General features: G+C 41.2%; 1 protein-coding gene across 1 annotated transcript in view; it reads left to right on the top strand.

Moving 5' to 3' along the window:
- Window positions 1-6,473: 6,473 nt before the first annotated feature.
- Window positions 6,474-18,597, top strand: part of LOC116521270 (epididymal sperm-binding protein 1-like) — a 147,846-nt gene continuing 135,722 nt past the window's right edge. The window contains exons 1-6 of the mRNA XM_032235954.1: window positions 6,474-6,534; window positions 6,750-6,893; window positions 12,356-12,520; window positions 13,759-13,920; window positions 14,827-14,973; window positions 17,169-17,333. Coding sequence (XP_032091845.1) covers window positions 6,474-6,534; window positions 6,750-6,893; window positions 12,356-12,520; window positions 13,759-13,920; window positions 14,827-14,973; window positions 17,169-17,333 — 844 coding nt within the window. The remainder of the gene's footprint in view (window positions 6,535-6,749; window positions 6,894-12,355; window positions 12,521-13,758; window positions 13,921-14,826; window positions 14,974-17,168; window positions 17,334-18,597) is intronic.

Genomic DNA, 18,597 nt, shown 5'->3' with positions numbered 1-18,597 from the left:
TAGTGCAACTCTAATAAGGATGAGGTGAAAAGAGATCTTAGTGGTTTGATCTCTGGGATCAGATTGGTGCCACAATATCCTTTGTGAGAGGATGGTGGAAAAAAATCTTCCAATGCTCCAACTGAGGAATGAAGCCTGAGCAGAGGACACCTGGACACCATTCATCTGACTCTTGGAAGCTGTCTGAATTGCAGCATTATCTCCTGAACGTTTTGGAAAGAGAATCGCAGTTTGGATGCATTGTTTGGACATAATTCAAAGTGGGACAAATTGATTCTTATCTAAGGACATAAGGCAGCTTTTAGAATGCACACTTCCACAGGTATGAGAGGGAAATATTTCCCTTCTACATTTGCATTTAGACCAATATGATTAGCTATATCAGCAAAGTCCATCTACAAAACCATTTCAGGGGTTCCATCATGTAAAATATGTTAGCTTGCCTTACTTTTAATGTCTAATGCATTATATGTGCTGATAGCACATATGACCAAATTAATTTCTAATTCATTACATAGAGAGAACACATAACCAAAACTCTTTGGAGTCCTCCATCATTTCCAAGAATATAAAATGGTCTTGAGATCAAAATGTTTGAGAACCTGGGGAAGTTGTTAGAAGGAGCATCCATGGATTAAGTGCATTAAATGTGGACTTTGCATTTGCTGGAAAGCAGGAAGAATAAACGGAGGATGAGGAGTTATTGAAAGATGGTAGCTAATCCTTAGAGGACTAACTACAGATTTTGATTCAGAGAACTTGATTCATGAAAAATCTAATCCGAATCTCATATCCATCATTCATGTTGTGTGAACAGACCAATGCAGGGCATGATGTTACTGAGTCTGGTAATGATTGTCTACAAATAAACAATAAAACTCAGAGTTCACTAAAAACCCAACATTTCATCCCTGAGCTACTTATTTTTTCTTTTTTATCTATTTTTTTAATTTGAAAAAAGTTAAAATACAAAAGTACAGAAAAATTATTATTTTTATTTTCATTACAATTTAAAAATAACAAGAACAACAAAACAAATAAGACATTAAAAAGTACATTAAAAGAATATATATATATATATATATATATATATATATATATATATGTATGTATGTATGTATGTATGTATGTATGTATGTATGTATGTATGTATGTATGTATGCATGCATTTCGTCTATGGGCTGGGTTTGGGTTTGAGTCTGGTGAGGTTGATTGGTGGTGGCGTCCTGTGTTGTTCTGGGTCCGGTATCAGTTTTCGTGGCTGGGACTCATTTGTTGACTAGGGCTTTTTTCCAGATGTCTGGTAGGCAGGAAATATTGTCACATTTATTCATGTTATGGGGGTGTTTCTCTATTTCAATGGCTTCTATACTTATTCTCTTGTTGAAGTGTTCAGTTTTGGAGGTTAATTTGGTTCCTTCAAAATCAATTTCATGTCTTGTTGTTTTGAGGTGCTGGAAAAGGGAGGAAGTTTTTTCTTCTTTTCTGACTGCGTTCTTGTGTTCTGCAATGTGTGCATTTATTCTCCTATTAGTTTGTCCAATGTATGTTGCTGGGCAGATTTTGCATGATATTTCATAGACTCCTTGGTTTTCTAGCTGGATCTTGTCTTTGAGGTATCTTAAGATGTTGACTATTTTTTGGTCAGTGCCAAAGGCTGTCTTGAAATATCAATATACAATACAATAGTATTTATGGAGAATTTTGCTGATTTTATCTGTGGTGCTTTTGATGTAAGAGAGAAGGCTGATGCCATTGTTTCTTGGTTCTTGGGGGGAGTCTCCCTTTGGATTACATTGGTAATTGTGTTTCTTTGGAATCCGTTGGAAAGTAATACATTTGGGAGAATGTGTAATTCAGTTTTCAGGTGGTCTGTGCAAAGAACAATTTACCTCTAACAGTGCACACGACTAGCAAACTGAGTGCACACACAGGTTGCATGTGTGTTCTGAACCAGTAATAACATTGGCAGCAACCCTTTCATTTCCAGATGTAAAACAGTTAACATCTTTATTGGCTATTAATATACTTTTGGTATTTGCCATTCTTTAAGTACTTTACGAAAGCTCAGAGGACTCTTCAGTACATAATAGGTAATTGATTGCCCCAGGTATTTTTCTTTGTCTTTGGGCTGAGCAAATCCATTTGAAAGGACATTGTGGTACTTAAGCTATTACAGACTGACATGTTCCTGGAGCCTATGAGGAAACTTCCTGGAGCTTATGAGGAAAGAATAACACTGAAAAAGAAAAACAGAAATTCAAGAAGAAACCAGCATGGCTGCACAAAGATCTTTCTGATAAACTGAAAGACAAAAAGGAAAAGAACAAAAAATTGGAAAGAGGGACAGGAAAAACCAAAGGTATAGGTACAGATTAGGAGAGACCTTGCTCAAAAACGATGAGAGGGACTTTGGAGTCCTAAAGGATGATCAATGGAATATGAGCCAGCAGTGTGTAGCAGCAGCCAAAAAAGCTCATACAACCCTGGGTTGTATAAACAGTGGGATAGAATCAAGTTCACGTGAAGTCTTAGTACCTCTGTATGAAAGCCAAGTAAGACCACACCTAGAATACTGTAACCAATTTTGGTCACCATACTACAAAATGATGTACCATATGTTGGTTTGACCTATTTAAAGAGCAAAAATATTTTTTAATATACAGATGAAATCTCAAAAAATTTCACTTTTGTAAATAGTCCTTGCTTTCCCTTTTGTGTAATCTTCATTTCAATTATAGATACTATTTTCACTTTTAGATAAGTCTTCTAATTCTGCCTACAGCCTTTTGCCTATTACAGGTAGCCCTTGTTTCAAAACCATCTCCTTAGTACCCATTCAAAGTTACTGGCACTGAAGGAAATGTCTTACAACCAGTCATTGCACTTGCAACTATCCTAGGATGACAGGATCAAATTCATGCAGTGGGCAATGGAATGACATGGTGTCTACAATGATTGGAGTCATGGTATTTGCAATCTTCCCCATCGCCTTTCAGCAAGCAGTCAACAGGAGAAGTCAGACTCACTTAAGAACATCAACAAATCATTTAACAATTGTGGCCAAAAAGTTCACATAATTGGGCATGATTCACTGGACAATCATTTTGTTTAACAGTTCTGGAAATTCTGGTCTCAATTGTGTTCATTTTAATGGCTGGGCAGAAGTTGCAGGAGATGAGTGTGATTCTGTAGGTATCCAAGCTACAAGTCATCTGATAACCTACTTTGTCTTAAAAAGAAGAAATGTTGTTTATTTTTTACTTTGTAAACAGCTGAACTGTATCTATGTATACCACAGAACTGACCTTCTACCATTCCTTCTAGGACTGTAAACCAAGAAGGCCTTTTGGACAATATGTGTGATTCCTCAGGTAAGACAAAAATGGAAAAGGGACGAGAAAATGCTTGAGATGCTAAGGTTAGGTGGGGAAAAGATCTGGCCGCACAAGTCTTTTTAGCACAGTAGAAAATAACATTATAACCTCAACTTTTTACTTTTACACAATAACACACCCCAGCCGTTTCTATGATAACATACCCATCTAATCAGGGAAACCAAAATCAAAGTTTGCTTTTATTCCATCACAAGCACAAAATCCAAAAGCAGTTTCCAAATGGAAACAAAATTAAATATGTTATTTTAATTTAATCATTCCATTTTTTTCTTGCTGTGGAAGGTAATATACTGCATATTTCTGTTTACACTTATTAATCATTATAGACTATCATCATAGATGTTAACATAATTTACTACACTCTCTCATTCTTTAATCTTAAAGGGGAAAACATTTTTTTAAAAAGTCATTTTAAAACTCTAAATCTTTCTTTGAAAATATTTCTAAAATCAATGAATTGTAAATTCTAATATTTCTTTTTTATTTTCGTTTAAAATTAATATATTCAAATTCATTTTCAATAATGTTTTACAAGTTTTAGAGATAACTCAAGCATTGTATATGAAAAAAATCAAACTCACTTTTATAAACAGAAAATTACATTCGAGCTTTTTTTCAAATACATATAGATATTAGACATGTAGAAATGCTCTCTAACTCTAATTAACTCATTATATGTAAGTCATTCTCTCCAGCTTGTTTTGACAGAATAAATCTTTTTCTCTGTAATATTGATGAAGTATCTTTTTCTCAAACAATTCTCAACCTTTTTAGTATCTATGAATTAAAAATCCCAAACGTGTCCTCTTGAGTATTGTAGATTTGATTGGAGCTCTTTTTTCAGTTGCACTGGAAGGGAGGGTTGTATTTAAACCATCATCATATAAAGATAGATGTCAGATTTATACTCCAAGATTTACAGTTCAGTTCTTTGTCAGATATTTGTGAAATTGCCTCAGTTGTTTGATAAATTTCTAAACATTATTGCATCTCTAAATTGCTCATCTTTCTTCCATCTTTAAAACATAATTGATCTAAAAGTGAATGGTTTTCTGTAAACACTTTTCTAATATCTTTCTAAAAATATGCTCAAATTCATATTTTGTCATCTTCTTAGCTCTCTCTTATGGTCAAATAACAGATTTTTAAATAAACCAAGTAATAGTTGGCATCTTCATAGGATTTTTTTTCTGCCCTTCTACCCCATGCTTTCTCCTTTTCCCTTTCTCCTCCCCAAATTTTCCATCATTTTAATTTTCTTTGTATTTTATATTTTGATAAACTAATGCATTAAAAAAATCAGAAAAATGCCAAGGTAGGAGAGGACAGAGGGAGGAAAAAAGCGTAGATTTATGCTGTAATCTAAACACTCTGAAATCTTTAATTATTTTAGAGAATAATATTCGAAGAACATAATTTGGTTTCTTACGTTTCAGTGCTCTTTGCTTTTTCTTTCTTCCAAGATCAGAAAATATAAAGATGTTTTTCTCCCTAAATTACATGAGACATTGAAGATTCATTTAAATAATTGATGCTCATAGTTTATTCCTTTTTTTCTAAATGCAACCTATGTAGCATTTTCACAACGTCTGAGTGAATTACCTATAATTTTGGTTTAAATAATACAATGAAAAGACAAACAGAGGTAATTTCATATTGACTGTGTATGTACATTACAATTATAACTTTTGTGCCAACAAAATAAAACAGAACACAAATAGATTTTAAATTTATTGTAAGTTGAGATAACTTCTTGACTTTTGTAGATGGAAATATTGAACTCTCTTGAACATTATAATTGCATTGTTTTTCTTTTCTCCCCAGATTACCAAAATCAAGAAAATATTAGATATTTGTAATTCCAGGGATGATAATTTTTGAATGGAAATTATGACTATATGCCACCTATCATATCTAAGTTTACCTTTGCAAACTTATTACTACAGAAAAGATATATCTAGGTTTGCTAGAAGCTATCACACTTTGCATTACTTTACTGTGACCCATCTTTATTCATAATTTTGTATGAAAGAATCACCCAATGGCTCCTTATAATTTCTAAATGTCTGATTCTTTATAATAAATACTTTTAGCAGCAAATTGGAGTGTATTGTTTTGCATTGCCTGGATTGGTTTACGTAGCCTTAGTAGATGAACTTCCACAAATGGATTACTTGATTCATGTCTGATACTGGTAGTTGATCACTGTCCTTTTACATTTTGAATTAATATGGAAAATGAATTGACTTTTCAAATTGTCAAATTGATTTGGAAGTACATATTTCTATTTAGCTATTCAATCTGAACCATCATTCTGATTTATAAAGTCAATTCGGTTGGGGGATTTGATCAAATTGCTTGTGAAAGTAACCTCCAAATTGCAGCTCCTGTAGTTTTACACCATAATGTTAAATGTAGGAACTTATCAATGGAAAACAGAAACTATTGAGTTTTCATCTGTTTGAAACACAACATGAACTCATGTTATTGCAAGCCAACTGGATAGGCTGCTTAGGCAGGAGACCATATACCATTCAGGACAAATGGCTGTCCAATCTCATTTTAATAACTTCCATTGATAGAACTCCCACAGTCTCTGGAGGCAAGCCATTCCACTGATCAATTCCGTTTATAACATTTATGAAGATATTGAAGAGTGCTGGGTCAAGACCGAATCTGGATGTACCCCACTGTATGATTCCATGGGTGAAATTCAGCAGATTTTGACAGGTTTGGAGCAACCATTAGCAGAAATTTTGAGTAGTTTGGAGAACTGGGAAATACCACCTCTGGCTGGCCCCAGAGTAGGGTGGGAATGGAGATTTTGCAGTATCCTTTCTCTGGAGTGTGGAGGGAATGGAGATTTTGCAGTATCCTCCCCCTGCCACACCCACCAAGCCATGCCCACAGAACCGCTACTAAAAAAAATTGAATTTCACCACTGTATAATTCCCTCTATGTAGGTGTAATTCCATTGAGGACTACCTGCTGAATGCAGTTAATTAGCCAGTTGCTATCTTATATCTGTGGACTGGACATCTCTCTCCAGGAGTGTCAAGTGCATTTAGAAAGAAAATGACAACAATCATAGCATTTTTTTTATTCAGTACACTTCTTCAATCACTTTTTGCATCAGGTAAGGAAAATGCACCAGTGTGTTGATTCATTTTTCCGAGATAGCTTATCACTGATCTTTGCTATTGGAGACTGGTTTTCAGAGAGTATTTATTTAGATAATTTATATAATGTTTGGATTTCTTGCATGACTTGTTTCCTACTTCTAAATCAAAGGATTGAATGAATACTTACCAGAGAGTTTCTTGAATTCTGATATTGTTTTTTCCATTTTAGTGCCTTCTCCCTGTGTCTTCCCATTTATTTACCATGGAAAAGTCTACAATTCTTGCACTAAAGATGCAAGCCAGAACCGCACATGGTGTGCCACAACTGCAAACTATGATCAATCTCAACAATGGAAGAATTGTGCGACTAAAGGTTTGACATATTTCAATTTCTGAGTTACATTACTCTGTAGGGTTAGGAAATATAACAATTATCCTGAAACAGTCAACTGATTCCTTTTATAACTGTTTCTGGGCCTATTCTGGTATAGAAATAAAACAGGCATTCTAGAGTGTTTGTCTTCACTTTAGTAAGCTTAACCTAGCTCCACCACAACGCTGTAACTGCCCATCAATGTGCAGCTTAATTATATAAAACTAAAAAGATGTGGTTTGGATGACAAGTCAGTTAATCCCTCTCCCAGAAGTGAATCTGTGTCTCAAAGTATATATTTGGTGTGAAAGAATTAATGTGTTTTATAATAGTGCCTATGATTTGGCTTCATCATAATAACTTTCCTTGGTTTATCATGATATGTGTACTCACTCCTTGGGAATCTCTTATTTAAAAAGTGCCATTCTTTTATAAATCCTGTTTTATGATGTTCTCCTTAACCCTTTTCTTGAAATTAAGGATATTGGTTTGATGGGTGGGGAGAGAAATTTCTCCCATAACCCTAAATCCACATTAGGATAACACTATTCCAAAGCAATGTTCAATTTTCAGACTAATGTCTTCCTTCCAACAATTTTGGAAACTGGATAGCTGTTTTAAAACATACACTTCCTTTTGTGCTTGGAACATAACAGCAATAGCATTTAGACTTATATACTGCTCCACAGAGCTTTACAGCCAAGTCTAAGAGTTTACAGAGACAATATATTGCCCCCAACAATGTGAATCCTCATTTTACTGACCTCACAAAGATGGATAGCTGAGTCAACCTTGAGCTGGTGATAATGGAACTGCAGAACTACTGGTAGTCGGCAGTCAGCAGAAATAGCCTGCAGTACTGCATTGCAATCACTGTGCCACCATAGCTCATTAGATATGTGATGAAAAATGCGCATGTGCGAGGAAGATGGCTGCCTGAGCTTTTCACTCGGGGTTGAGGAGAAAGGAAACCTCGAAAAAATCGACCCTCTTCTGCAGCCAGACTGCTGAAGGGCGAAGCCTGGGTAAGAGGATACTGAGAGGGTGCTGGAAAAACGAGCACCTGGAGAAATGCTGTTCGGATGGCTTTGGGCGACGCGGTGTCGGGCGGTGCTGAGAAGCCTGCGGGCGGCCTCCCCCGCTACAGACGGCGTGGGTGGCGGTTTCCAGCTGACGGACCGCCGCAGCTTGCCTTCCTTGCGAGACGCCACGGAGCCGCTGGAAAGTGAAGCCTCCCCTCCCTCCTCTTGCGGATGGTGGTTCCTAGCGGATGGCAGTTCCAGTGCTGTATTAGATTGCCGCGGTCCTGCCTTTGTTCTGCGTGGCGCCGTTGGGCCTTTGAACTGGGAGCGCCCCCCTTTTCCACCCTCCATCGTGGACGCAGCGCTCAGCTTTGGACCCGGATTGTCACGGTCTTATTTTTGTTCATGCTGCTGAGACGCTGGGTGTGCTGTCCTCAGGGGGGTTGGTGAGTTTGTTGCTGGGACGCCGTGGGCCGAAGGGTTAGGCTCGCTGCTGTTATTGCTACTGACCCAAACGCACCCCCCCTTCCATCACAACTCTTTTGAACTTTTGACTATCATGGCCTGCCTCTTGGCTCATGTTGCTGTTGCCGCTGCTATCTGTGGTTGCTTTAGGAGCCCCCATTTTAGACGCCTGACTGTCCTCGCCTTTCGACCGGCTTTACCCCCGCCTTTACCCTCAAGACCAACATTTTGGAATAAGCTGAGATATTTGAATCCACCTCCGGCCTCGCTGAGACTCCCAGCCATTTTCCTGTATACCATCCTGCACCTTAATCTTGCAGAAAGAAGAAGGCAGGGGACGAATAGGACATGGGCAGGGGGCCTGCTTGGCACCTTCCCCCAACTGACATTAACCCTCCAACCATTTTAAACTCTTGGGCCTTGCCCTTTTTGCTGGACTCCACAGAGGAGAAGATCAAGAACATTAAGTTTTCTCCTCTCTTGCACAGTACGCAAAAAACTTTTAGGAATGCAGTGTGACTGGTATGTTTGATTGATGATTGTACCCACTTTTTTAATTTCATTATTGTTGTATTTTCTGTGTTTTTAACTGACCTATGTGGGGAATGCATGGACGAGTGACTGTGTTTATGTGAGAGGATGACTGATTCGAAGGGCTTGTCGGGGAACGCGGGGGCTATAGGGGTGGTTGGTGGGACTACGGACACGGGAGTGGGCCGGAGCATTACGGTCTTAACAGGGAGGGGCAGATATGGCGGGGACTTTAGGGCAGGCCATTACCGGGGAAGGAGGGCTCGCTACGTTACAGAGATCCCTCCTTCCGGCCCTATGAGTCCCACTCCAAGGCCAGGTGGTGTGAGTAATCAGGACCCTGGCCTCAGGTTGCTGGCGCTAAATGCCAGGTCTGTAGTTCATAAAGCTCCTCTCGTTCGGGACTTGATTTTAGATGAGAGGGCAGACCTGGCATGTATTACTGAGACCTGGCTGGGCCCGGAGGGAGGAGTCCCCCTCGTAGAGAAGTGCCCAGAGGGTTTTCAGGTGCACCATCAGCCGAGAGCTCAGAGAAGGGGTGGGGGTGTGGCTATTGTTATCTGAGAGTCTCTAGCACCTCGTAGGATCCCTGCTCCGGAGCTTGTCAGGTGTGAGTCCCTGCTGGTGAAGTTGGACCTCAAGGGTCAAGTGGGTCTGCTGCTAACGTACCTGCCTCCTAACTGCATTGCAACAGCCCTCCCCTCGCTCCTCGAGTCGATAGCCGAGCTGGCAGTTGAGTTCCCCAGGCTTATGGTTCTGGGGGATTTCAATCTGCCTTCGCTCGGTGAACACTCTGATGGAGCGCAGGAGTTCATGGCTTCCATGACAACCATGGACTTGACCCAAGTAATCCGAGGACCAACCCACTCAGCGGGTCACACGCTTGACCTCGTATTCCTCTCGGAGCAGTGGAATTGTGATCTTGGTCTGAGGGGTAGCGAGATCTTGCCCCTGTCATGGTCAGACCACTACCTATTGAGGCTTGACTTTCGGAGACCAAACCCCCACTGTAGGAAGGAGGAACCGACCAGGTGGTTCCGCCCCAGGCGACTTATGGACTCTTCGGGGTTCCAGACGGAGTTTGGGGTTATTCCTGATACTCTCACCCGCAGTTCGGCGGAGACTCTGGTTGCTGCCTGGGATCTGGCAGCGGCGGAGTCTCTTAACCGGATTGCGCCTCTATGGCTGCTCCGAGGCAGTGGATCCCGGAAGGCTCCTTGGTTTACTGAGGAACTCCGGGAGATGAAGCGCTGAAGGAGACGCCTAGAGCACCTATGGAGGTCCAGCAAATCCGAATCGAGCCGAGCATTTTTGACAACCTACACCAGAGATTACGTTCGGGCAATTAGGACGGCTAAGAAAACACACATTGCCTCTCTGGTTGCGTCTGCTGAGTCACGCCCAGCCGCCCTGTTTAGGATAACCCGTTCCCTCCTAAATAGGAGGGATACGGGCGATCCGCTGCAGGGCAGGGCTGAGGACTACGTCCAATTTCTTGCAGACAAGGTTGCTCGGCTCCGGGCGGACCTGGACTCCAATTCTGCAGTACCAGCCGAGGCACTAAGGGATGATCTGGTAAGTCATCGCTGGATTGAGTTTCAAGCTGTTGCCCCTGAGGATGGCCATGAGAACTGTAGGTGCCTCCACATGTGTGCTGGACCCGTGCCCTTCCTGGCTGGTTGTAAACAGCAGGGAGGTGACATGAGGCTGGATCCAGGTGGTTGTTACCGCCTCTCTTTGGGAGGGGATCTTTCCCCCCGCTTTAAAGGCGGCAGTGGTGAGACCCCTCCTGAAGAAACCATCCTTGGATCCAGCTGTTTTAAATAACTATCGTCCAGTCTCCAACCTCCCCTTTGTGGGGAAGGTTGTTGAGAAGGTGGTGGCCTTTCAGCTCCAGCGGTCCTTGGAGGAAGCCAGCTATCTCGATCCGTTCCAGTCTGGCTTCAGACCTGGCTGCAGCACAGAAACCGCTTTGGTCGCGTTGACCGATGATCTCTGGAGAGCCAGGGATGGAGGCCACGCCTCCATCCTAGTGCTCCTTGACCTCTCGGCGGCTTTCAATACCATCGACCATGGTATCCTTCTGCGACGACTGCGGGAGGTGGGGGTGGGAGGCGCTGTTTTACAGTGGTTCTCCTCTTACCTCTCGGACAGGTCGCAGTCGGTGTTAGTTGGGGAGCAGAGATCGACCCCTAGGCCCCTAACGTGTGGGGTGCCTCAGGGTTCGGTCCTGTCCCCCCTTCTTTTCAACATCTACATGAAACCGCTGGGTGAGATCATTCAACGGCACGGGATAAAGTACCATCAATATGCGGACGATACTCAATTGTATCTGTCCGCCCCGTGCCAACTCAACGAAGCGATGGATGTGATGAGCCAGGGGCTGGATGCTGTTAAAGACTGGATGGGGATCAACAAGCTTATGCTCAATCCAGAAAAGACCGAGTGGCTTCTGTGTTTCCCTCCCAAGAATTGGCCAAGTACTCCATCTCTCAGGCTGGGGGGTCAAATTATACGCCCCTCAGACAGGGTTCGCAACTTGGGAGTCCTCCTGGACCCACAGCTGACCTTCGAACATCATTTGTCAGCTGTGACCAGGGGGGCATTTGCCCAGGTTCGCCTGGTACATCAGTTGCATCCCTACCTGAACCGGTAGGCCCTCACAACAGTCACTCATGCCCTTGTGACCTCTAGGCTGGAATATTGCAATGTGCTCTACATGGAGCTGCCCTTGAAGAGCATTCGGCGACTCCAGCTAGTCCAGAATGCGGCCGCACGAGCGATTGTGGGTGCACCTCGGTTCACCCACGTAACACCTATCCTCCGCGAGCTGCGCTGGCTACCTGTTGATCTCCGGGTGCGCTTCAAGGTGCTACTTATCACCTATAAAGCCCTTCATGGTAGTGGGCCTGGGTACTTGAGAGACCTCCTACTGCCAATTACCTCCACTAGACCGATTCGATCGCATCGATTAGGCCTCCTCCGAATTCCATCTTCTAGCCAGTGCAAATTGGCAACTACCCGGAGGAGAGCCTTCTCGGTGGCTGCTCTGTCCCTTTGGAACGAACTCCCCGTGGAGATTCGGACCCTCACCACCCTCCAATCCTTCCGCGCTGCTGTAAAGATCTGGCTGTCCCGGCTGGCCTGGGGTTAAGATTATAGCCCCACTCGAATTGTGCGATTGTTGTGTTTTTCTTTTTTTAACATGCTGTATTGTCTATTGTTTGTTGTTTCCCCCTCCCTTTTGAATTGTGAGCCACCCTGAGTCCCCTTAGGGAAAAGGGCGGCATACAAATAAAGGCAAAAGTAAAAGTAAAAAAAAAAGACTCTTCAAATACACACATGGTAAAGGGGCTCAATAATATGAACATAAAATCTGGAATAATATGGTATGGAACATGGCTAAAATAATATATATCTTTTACTGCTTTCTCTTATGCTTAGAATATGGTGGTAATTCTGGTGGAAAACAATGTGCATTCCCCTTTACGTACAAGAAACAAACATATTATACTTGCACAAATGAAGATGCAGAAATAGGGACATTCGGGTGTGCAACAACTGGGAGTTATGATAAGGACAAACAATGGAGCTACTGTGCTGATACCAGTAAGATAACTGTGTGATGTTAGCTTATTTGATGTAATAGGAATAGCTAGGTTACTTGTACACAAAGGAAAGTAGAGGGACTTTTTAATTGATAAAAAATGGATAAATGAAGTTGAGAATGGTGCAGAAGTGAATACATTTTGGAGGAAGGGAGAAATAATACTGCGTAGTGTAGAGGCAGAGAATTTAACCAATGTCCCTAGATCTAGTCCCTTACAACTTGAGAAATAGATTAATAAAGTCATGTAAACTGATAATATTCAATGTAAAACACAAATACTAGTTTAATTAGGGGTGGCCAATTAATTTTCTCAAAAGGCCACATGAGGAATTGGAGCTGTTGTGGAAGGCCAAACCAATAACTCCCAACTGCACCACACTCATTTGCTTTTAAGGCGGTGCTTTGAGGATATGGCTGTGTGTGGCTGAGCCCAGGCCACCTCATGTGATGACCATGGCTGCCTCTTCAGGCTACTCCAGGCGAGGGGTGAGCACTGTGCAGAAAAAGGCATTTTCTCCTTGCCTTCCTTTGGGCATAACTGGTAATTGCGCAGAGCCTACCCTGGGCTTCTTTTTCCACCTCCTGGAGGGCACTTACAGGTACTCCTCAATTTACAACAGTTCATTTAGTGACTGTTCAAAGTTACAGTGGCACTGAAAAAAGTGACATGATCATTTTTCACTATAACAAGCTGTGTAGCATCCCTATGATGTGATCAAAATTCAGAAGCTTGGCAACTGGTTCATATTACCACTGCTATGTCCCAAGTTCATGTTATCATCTTTTGCATCCTTCTGACAAAGCCAATGGCAAAGCCAGATTCAATTAACAACCATGTTACTAACTAATTAACTGAAGTGATTCATTTAACAACTAGAAAAATCATAAAAATGGGGCAAAACTTAAAATGTTTCACTTAACAACAGAAATTTTGGGCTCAGTATCAGTCATAAGTTGAGGACTACCTGTATTTACATTTGATTTCTAATTTTTAATTGACCTCACATTGGCCTGAAGTGCTGATTGGTTGGAGGCCATAAAATCCCTAATACTAGTTTATTATATTTGTATCTCCAATTTAAATAATCCATATAAGGTTCACCGTTTCAAGAATAAATATTTGTTTTAGTATAATTTCTGATATACTGTAATTGAGGCAAAAATACTTTAACTCAAATGCTGAACCCAATAACCAGTGATTACTAACTCTCTTCCTCATTTTTTCATCACTGTTCAGGACTATCTGCATATTCACAGGGACCTTGTGTGTTTCCTTTTATCTACAAGGGGAAATCCTACTCAGCTTGCACAAAAGCTGGGACTTCTGATGGAAAGCTCTGGTGCTCTTTGAGCAGCAACTATGATAGAGAACCAAAATGGACTTACTGTGTAACCTCAGGTATGCAAAAACGTAGATGATAGAAGGAAATACTTTGGACAATCCTGCTATCTAGCTCTGCAAATTATTAAACTGTGATAGGAGAGAATCAGACTCAAATCCATAATAAGTTGCAAAAATTCTCTAGATCACTTTCCACTAGTTACTTTTATCAATCCAACTTGGATGGATATTTTGCAGTTCTCCGAACTACTCAAAATTTCTGCTACCGGTTCTCCAGAACCTGTCAGAACCTGCTGAATTTACCCCTGCTAGGCCTGCTCTAAAACAACTTTTTGGCTTTTTATCTAATCCTAGCTCATACGTATCAGGATAGTGAGTGAACAGATGTTCAACTGTTGTGGAGCCATCATTGGCCATGAGTGCATCAAGGAAAAACTAAGTGTTTTCCTGTCCTAGTAACCATTTAGGACTGTAGGAATTAATAGTCAGGTATTAAGCTATTCCTTTGTTAGAGGAATTAGGAAGAAGAAATGGAAGGTGAGAATAACCTTGGAAGATGGGGGTTGGGGAAATGATTCAATAAAAACCAGCTTAGTCCACAGAACAGGATTATGGCAAGTCTCGCAACTTTCAGACTTGCAAGATTCTGCTAATGTAACCTTGCATACAGTAGAATTAATCCATCTGATCATGCTTCCTGACTGGGCTACCAGATTACCCTGACAGAAATCAATCAATTTAAGCAGGAAGATACAGTATGTATGTAACCATTTAAGCATATCTATTTTGTTATTGGATAAATCCATTTTTCAACAGCTATACATGACATATACAATGTCTTAATAAGATCAATTTCACATGGAATCTTAATCACCCCATTGCTCATCCAATTCTATTTGTTTTTAAGATTGCTTATTTTGGGAGTGCTGCCTAATTTCTTCCCCCATTATCTTTCCTTTTCAGAATTACGTCCTTGCAGGTTTCCTTTCCAATTCAACAAAAAAACCTACTTTCATTGTACAAGAGATGGTGCATCTGATAACCAATTGTGGTGTGCCACAACTGCAAACTATGACAAGAACAGTAAATGGAGGGCATGTGCCAGTGAAGGTAGGAGAAACTACAGTGTGGTATAGACACCTGTTCATGAGACTTTGATTTCCTACTTACTCCCAGTTTCTCCATTGATTCTGCTTGTGAGAAGCCAGCTGTGAAATTCACAATTGACAGCCATGTAACTGCGGAATGCTATAATCATTATAAATGCATACTGGTTGTGAGGTGCCTGAATCAGGATCATATGGGTTTGTAGGTTTGTGACCTTCCTAGTTGGCTAGCAATCACTCATGATTGTTAGTCTTGAAATTATGTGATTGTAAGTTTTGATTTACTGATTCTCTTTGTCAGAAGTTTGCAAATGCTGATCACATGATCTAGGATGCTGCTGTCATAAATACATGCTGGTTGCAAAGTGGCCACATTTTGATCATGTCACCATTGGGATGATGCGATATTTACTGGTTGTAAATCATTTTCCAGTGCCATTTCAAACAGTTATTACATCAATAGTTGTAAATTGAGGACTATTTGTAGAATCTTCAAGGACTCACCATGGTTAGGTAATAGTTATGGAGAACTGGAATGTGGAGGGGACACATACCAAAATGCTGTTCACTGATGAAAAATTATAAGGTTCTGCATAATAGGAAAAAGACACGTGATACAAATTTGTTGGTAATACTTCATTCATGGTGATCATTCCACAGTATGGGATAAGGTACCATCAGTATGCTGATGATACCCAACTTTATCCATGCCTGGTGATATACATATTGCTGACAATACCTCTCTCAGTGTCAGAAGGCTGTGAGGGCATGTAGGGAGACAACAGACTTCAGAACCCCCACAGCAAGACTGAGTGGCTGTGGATATATGGAGCCCCGACCTGGGAATTTAAGATCTTTACTTCTGCATGGGGTTGCATTTTCCTAGACAGATCTGGGGTACAACTAAGGGTTTCTTCTAGAATCTTGCTAAAGGATTAGGTAGATGCTGTGGCTAGGAGACCCTTTGCAAAACTTTATATTGTATACTAGTTAGGACCTTTCCTGGATTGTAAGGCCCTGTCTCAGTTATTCATGCCCTGGTCATCTTGTACTTGGGCTATTTCAGTGTGATTTACATGAAACTACTATTGAATAACATTTGGAAGCTACAATTATCAGAAATGCTACAGCAGTTTTAAGAGCTTTTAGGGTAGCCTATGTAACACCTCTGTTGCAGGAGCTACACTGGTTACAATGGAGCTGAGAGGAGCCATGAGTAAAACTGGCATTCTATTTTTATACCTCAGGATCAGTGGTGGGTTGAAGGTGGTATGCCTTGATACGGGTGTACCGGAGCCTTCCTGGAGCACCAGGAACCGTTCCGGTACGGTGCTACAGAGGACCCACCCGAGCTCCTCACCTGTTCTTTAGAGCCTTCTGCACTTCTGCGCAGGCACTTGGTGCATACAGTGCCTGAGCGATGCTCCGCTGAGCACTTGGAGCGTCATGGAGGCTTGTGGAAGCTTCGCTGGCAGCTACGACGCATGTTCGTGCCACATGCATCCATGTCAGTGACACCAGGCCCATTCCAACTGTACCAGTTAGAATGGGATCCAGAACCCACCACTACTCAGGATACAGGAAATTGTAAACAAAGTATAATTATTGGTTAACAAATCTCTTATCATCTGTATACCACATATATAAGTAATACTGTTCAACTTGGAATAGCATGTGTACAGAAAGTGCTGATCAGGTGTTCTTAGCATGACCTATACCCTTAAAACCCTGTTTGGCTCACAGACAAGCTAAATTTCATGTTACCTTACTTTTTCAGCAACAGCTCTTCTTGCAAAAAGCTTCTAGGTTCTTCTCTAACTGCATCTTAGACAACTATGTTTTCTTGGTAATGTCTACTTTTAGCCTAATCAAACATTTGGATCTTGCTTTTTCTTAGCAAAGCATGTTGGCAATTTCCTTTTCCAATGTTGGTGCTGTCAGGTAAGAAATGTATTGAAGGAGAGAGAGGGAGGGAGGGAGGAGAGAGAAAGAGAGAATGAAAAACATTATAAGAAAATAGATTAAAGATGTAGTTTGGAAAAATGGAGTTTGGGGGTCCTAGGCCTTCAGTCTTTGATAGGACAAAGAGTAGGAGTTCCAGCGAGTTGAAATGTTTGGAATGTTTACTGGATAAGATCAAAGTTCATCTCAATATAAAGACTATCTTCTTTTTTATTTTTATTTTTCCAATATCTACAGAATATGAAGGCAACTCTAAAGGCAAGAGCTGTGTTTTTCCATTCATCTACAATGGGAAAACATTCACTTCTTGCACCAATCAAAATTCAGAGGATGGAAGATTTTGGTGTTCTGTCACAAGGAACTATGACAAAGACCGGCAATGGAGTTACTGTGCTGATACAAGTAAGATAAATCAGAAGTTGCTATATTAAGAATCAGAAATCAGAATGTGAACGTTTCTTAAAATACCTGGGTACAATAGTTTAGTTGACATACCAAATTTAGGAATAATGTCGACATAACATAGGAAAATAAATGTGCCATAGTGATTATTGCAAACTAAAAGAGGAAAAAAAAGGTATTGCTGAATTGGGTGGAAGTCAATATTTAATTTATTGATATCATTATCCTTAAGGTGACCAGATTTTCAGATTGGTAAAGAGGGACACCATTGACGCGGGAGGGGAGGGGGGGCTTGATTAAACATTTTATATTTTGTCAAAAGGTCACCCCAGGACACTGAAACCAGCATAAATACGAATCTGTTGCCAAACAATTTTTTGATCATGTGACCATGAGGATGCTGCAACAGTTGCTAAGTGTGAAAAATGGCCGCAACGGTCACTAAGTGTGAAAAATGGTCATCAGTCACTGTTTTCAATGCCATTGTAACTTTGGTCACTAAATGTTTTCCCCTCCTCGAGACACCTCACTTCTTCCTTCATTCCTCTTGCTTATCTACCTTCATCTTATCCGTCTTCTGCTCTTTCCCTCTCTTCCTTCCTTTCTCCTTCCATCCTCTCTTCGTTCCTCACTCACTCCCTTCCTCCTTTTCTCTTCCTTCATTCTTCCATTCTTTCAGCTTCATTTCTTTTGTCTATCTACCTTCTCTGTCTTTCTGCTCTTTCCATTTCTCTCTTCCTCTTCGCTTCTGTTCCTTCCTCCTTCCATCCTTTCACCTTCCCTCCTTCCTATTTCTTCCTTCTTCCTTCCTTCTGCCTATCTACCTTCACCTTCTCTGTCTTTCTGCTCGTTCCTGGTCTTCCCCTTTCCTCCCTCCCTCCCTTCTTTCCTTTCTAGTTCCATCTTTTCTTCTTTCTTCTCTCCCTCCCTTTTTCTTTCTTTCTTCCTTCCTTCCTCCTTCCTCTTGCCTATCAACTTCATCCTGTTTGTCTTTCTGCTCTTTCCATCTCTTCCCTCTCTACCCCTTTTCTTCCTACCTCCTTCCCTCTTTTCTCCCTCCCTTCTTCTTTTTCTTCCTTTCTTCTTCTATCTTCCTCCTTCTCCTTCCATTCTTTCTCCTTCCACCCATCTTTTCTCCTTCCATCTTCTCCCCCCTCCCTTCTTCTTTTCCTTCCCCCCTCCCTCCTTCCTTCCTCTCCTTCCCACTCCTTGCAACTGCAATCGGAACCGCAGACAGGGAAGAAGAAGAGGAGGAAGCGGTGGA

Source organism: Thamnophis elegans, chromosome Z (genome assembly GCF_009769535.1).
Source record: "Thamnophis elegans isolate rThaEle1 chromosome Z, rThaEle1.pri, whole genome shotgun sequence".
Classification (NCBI taxonomy): domain Eukaryota; kingdom Metazoa; phylum Chordata; class Lepidosauria; order Squamata; family Colubridae; genus Thamnophis; species Thamnophis elegans.
Note: the sequence above shows the minus strand (reverse complement) of the source record. Positions and strands in the feature narration are given on the sequence as shown.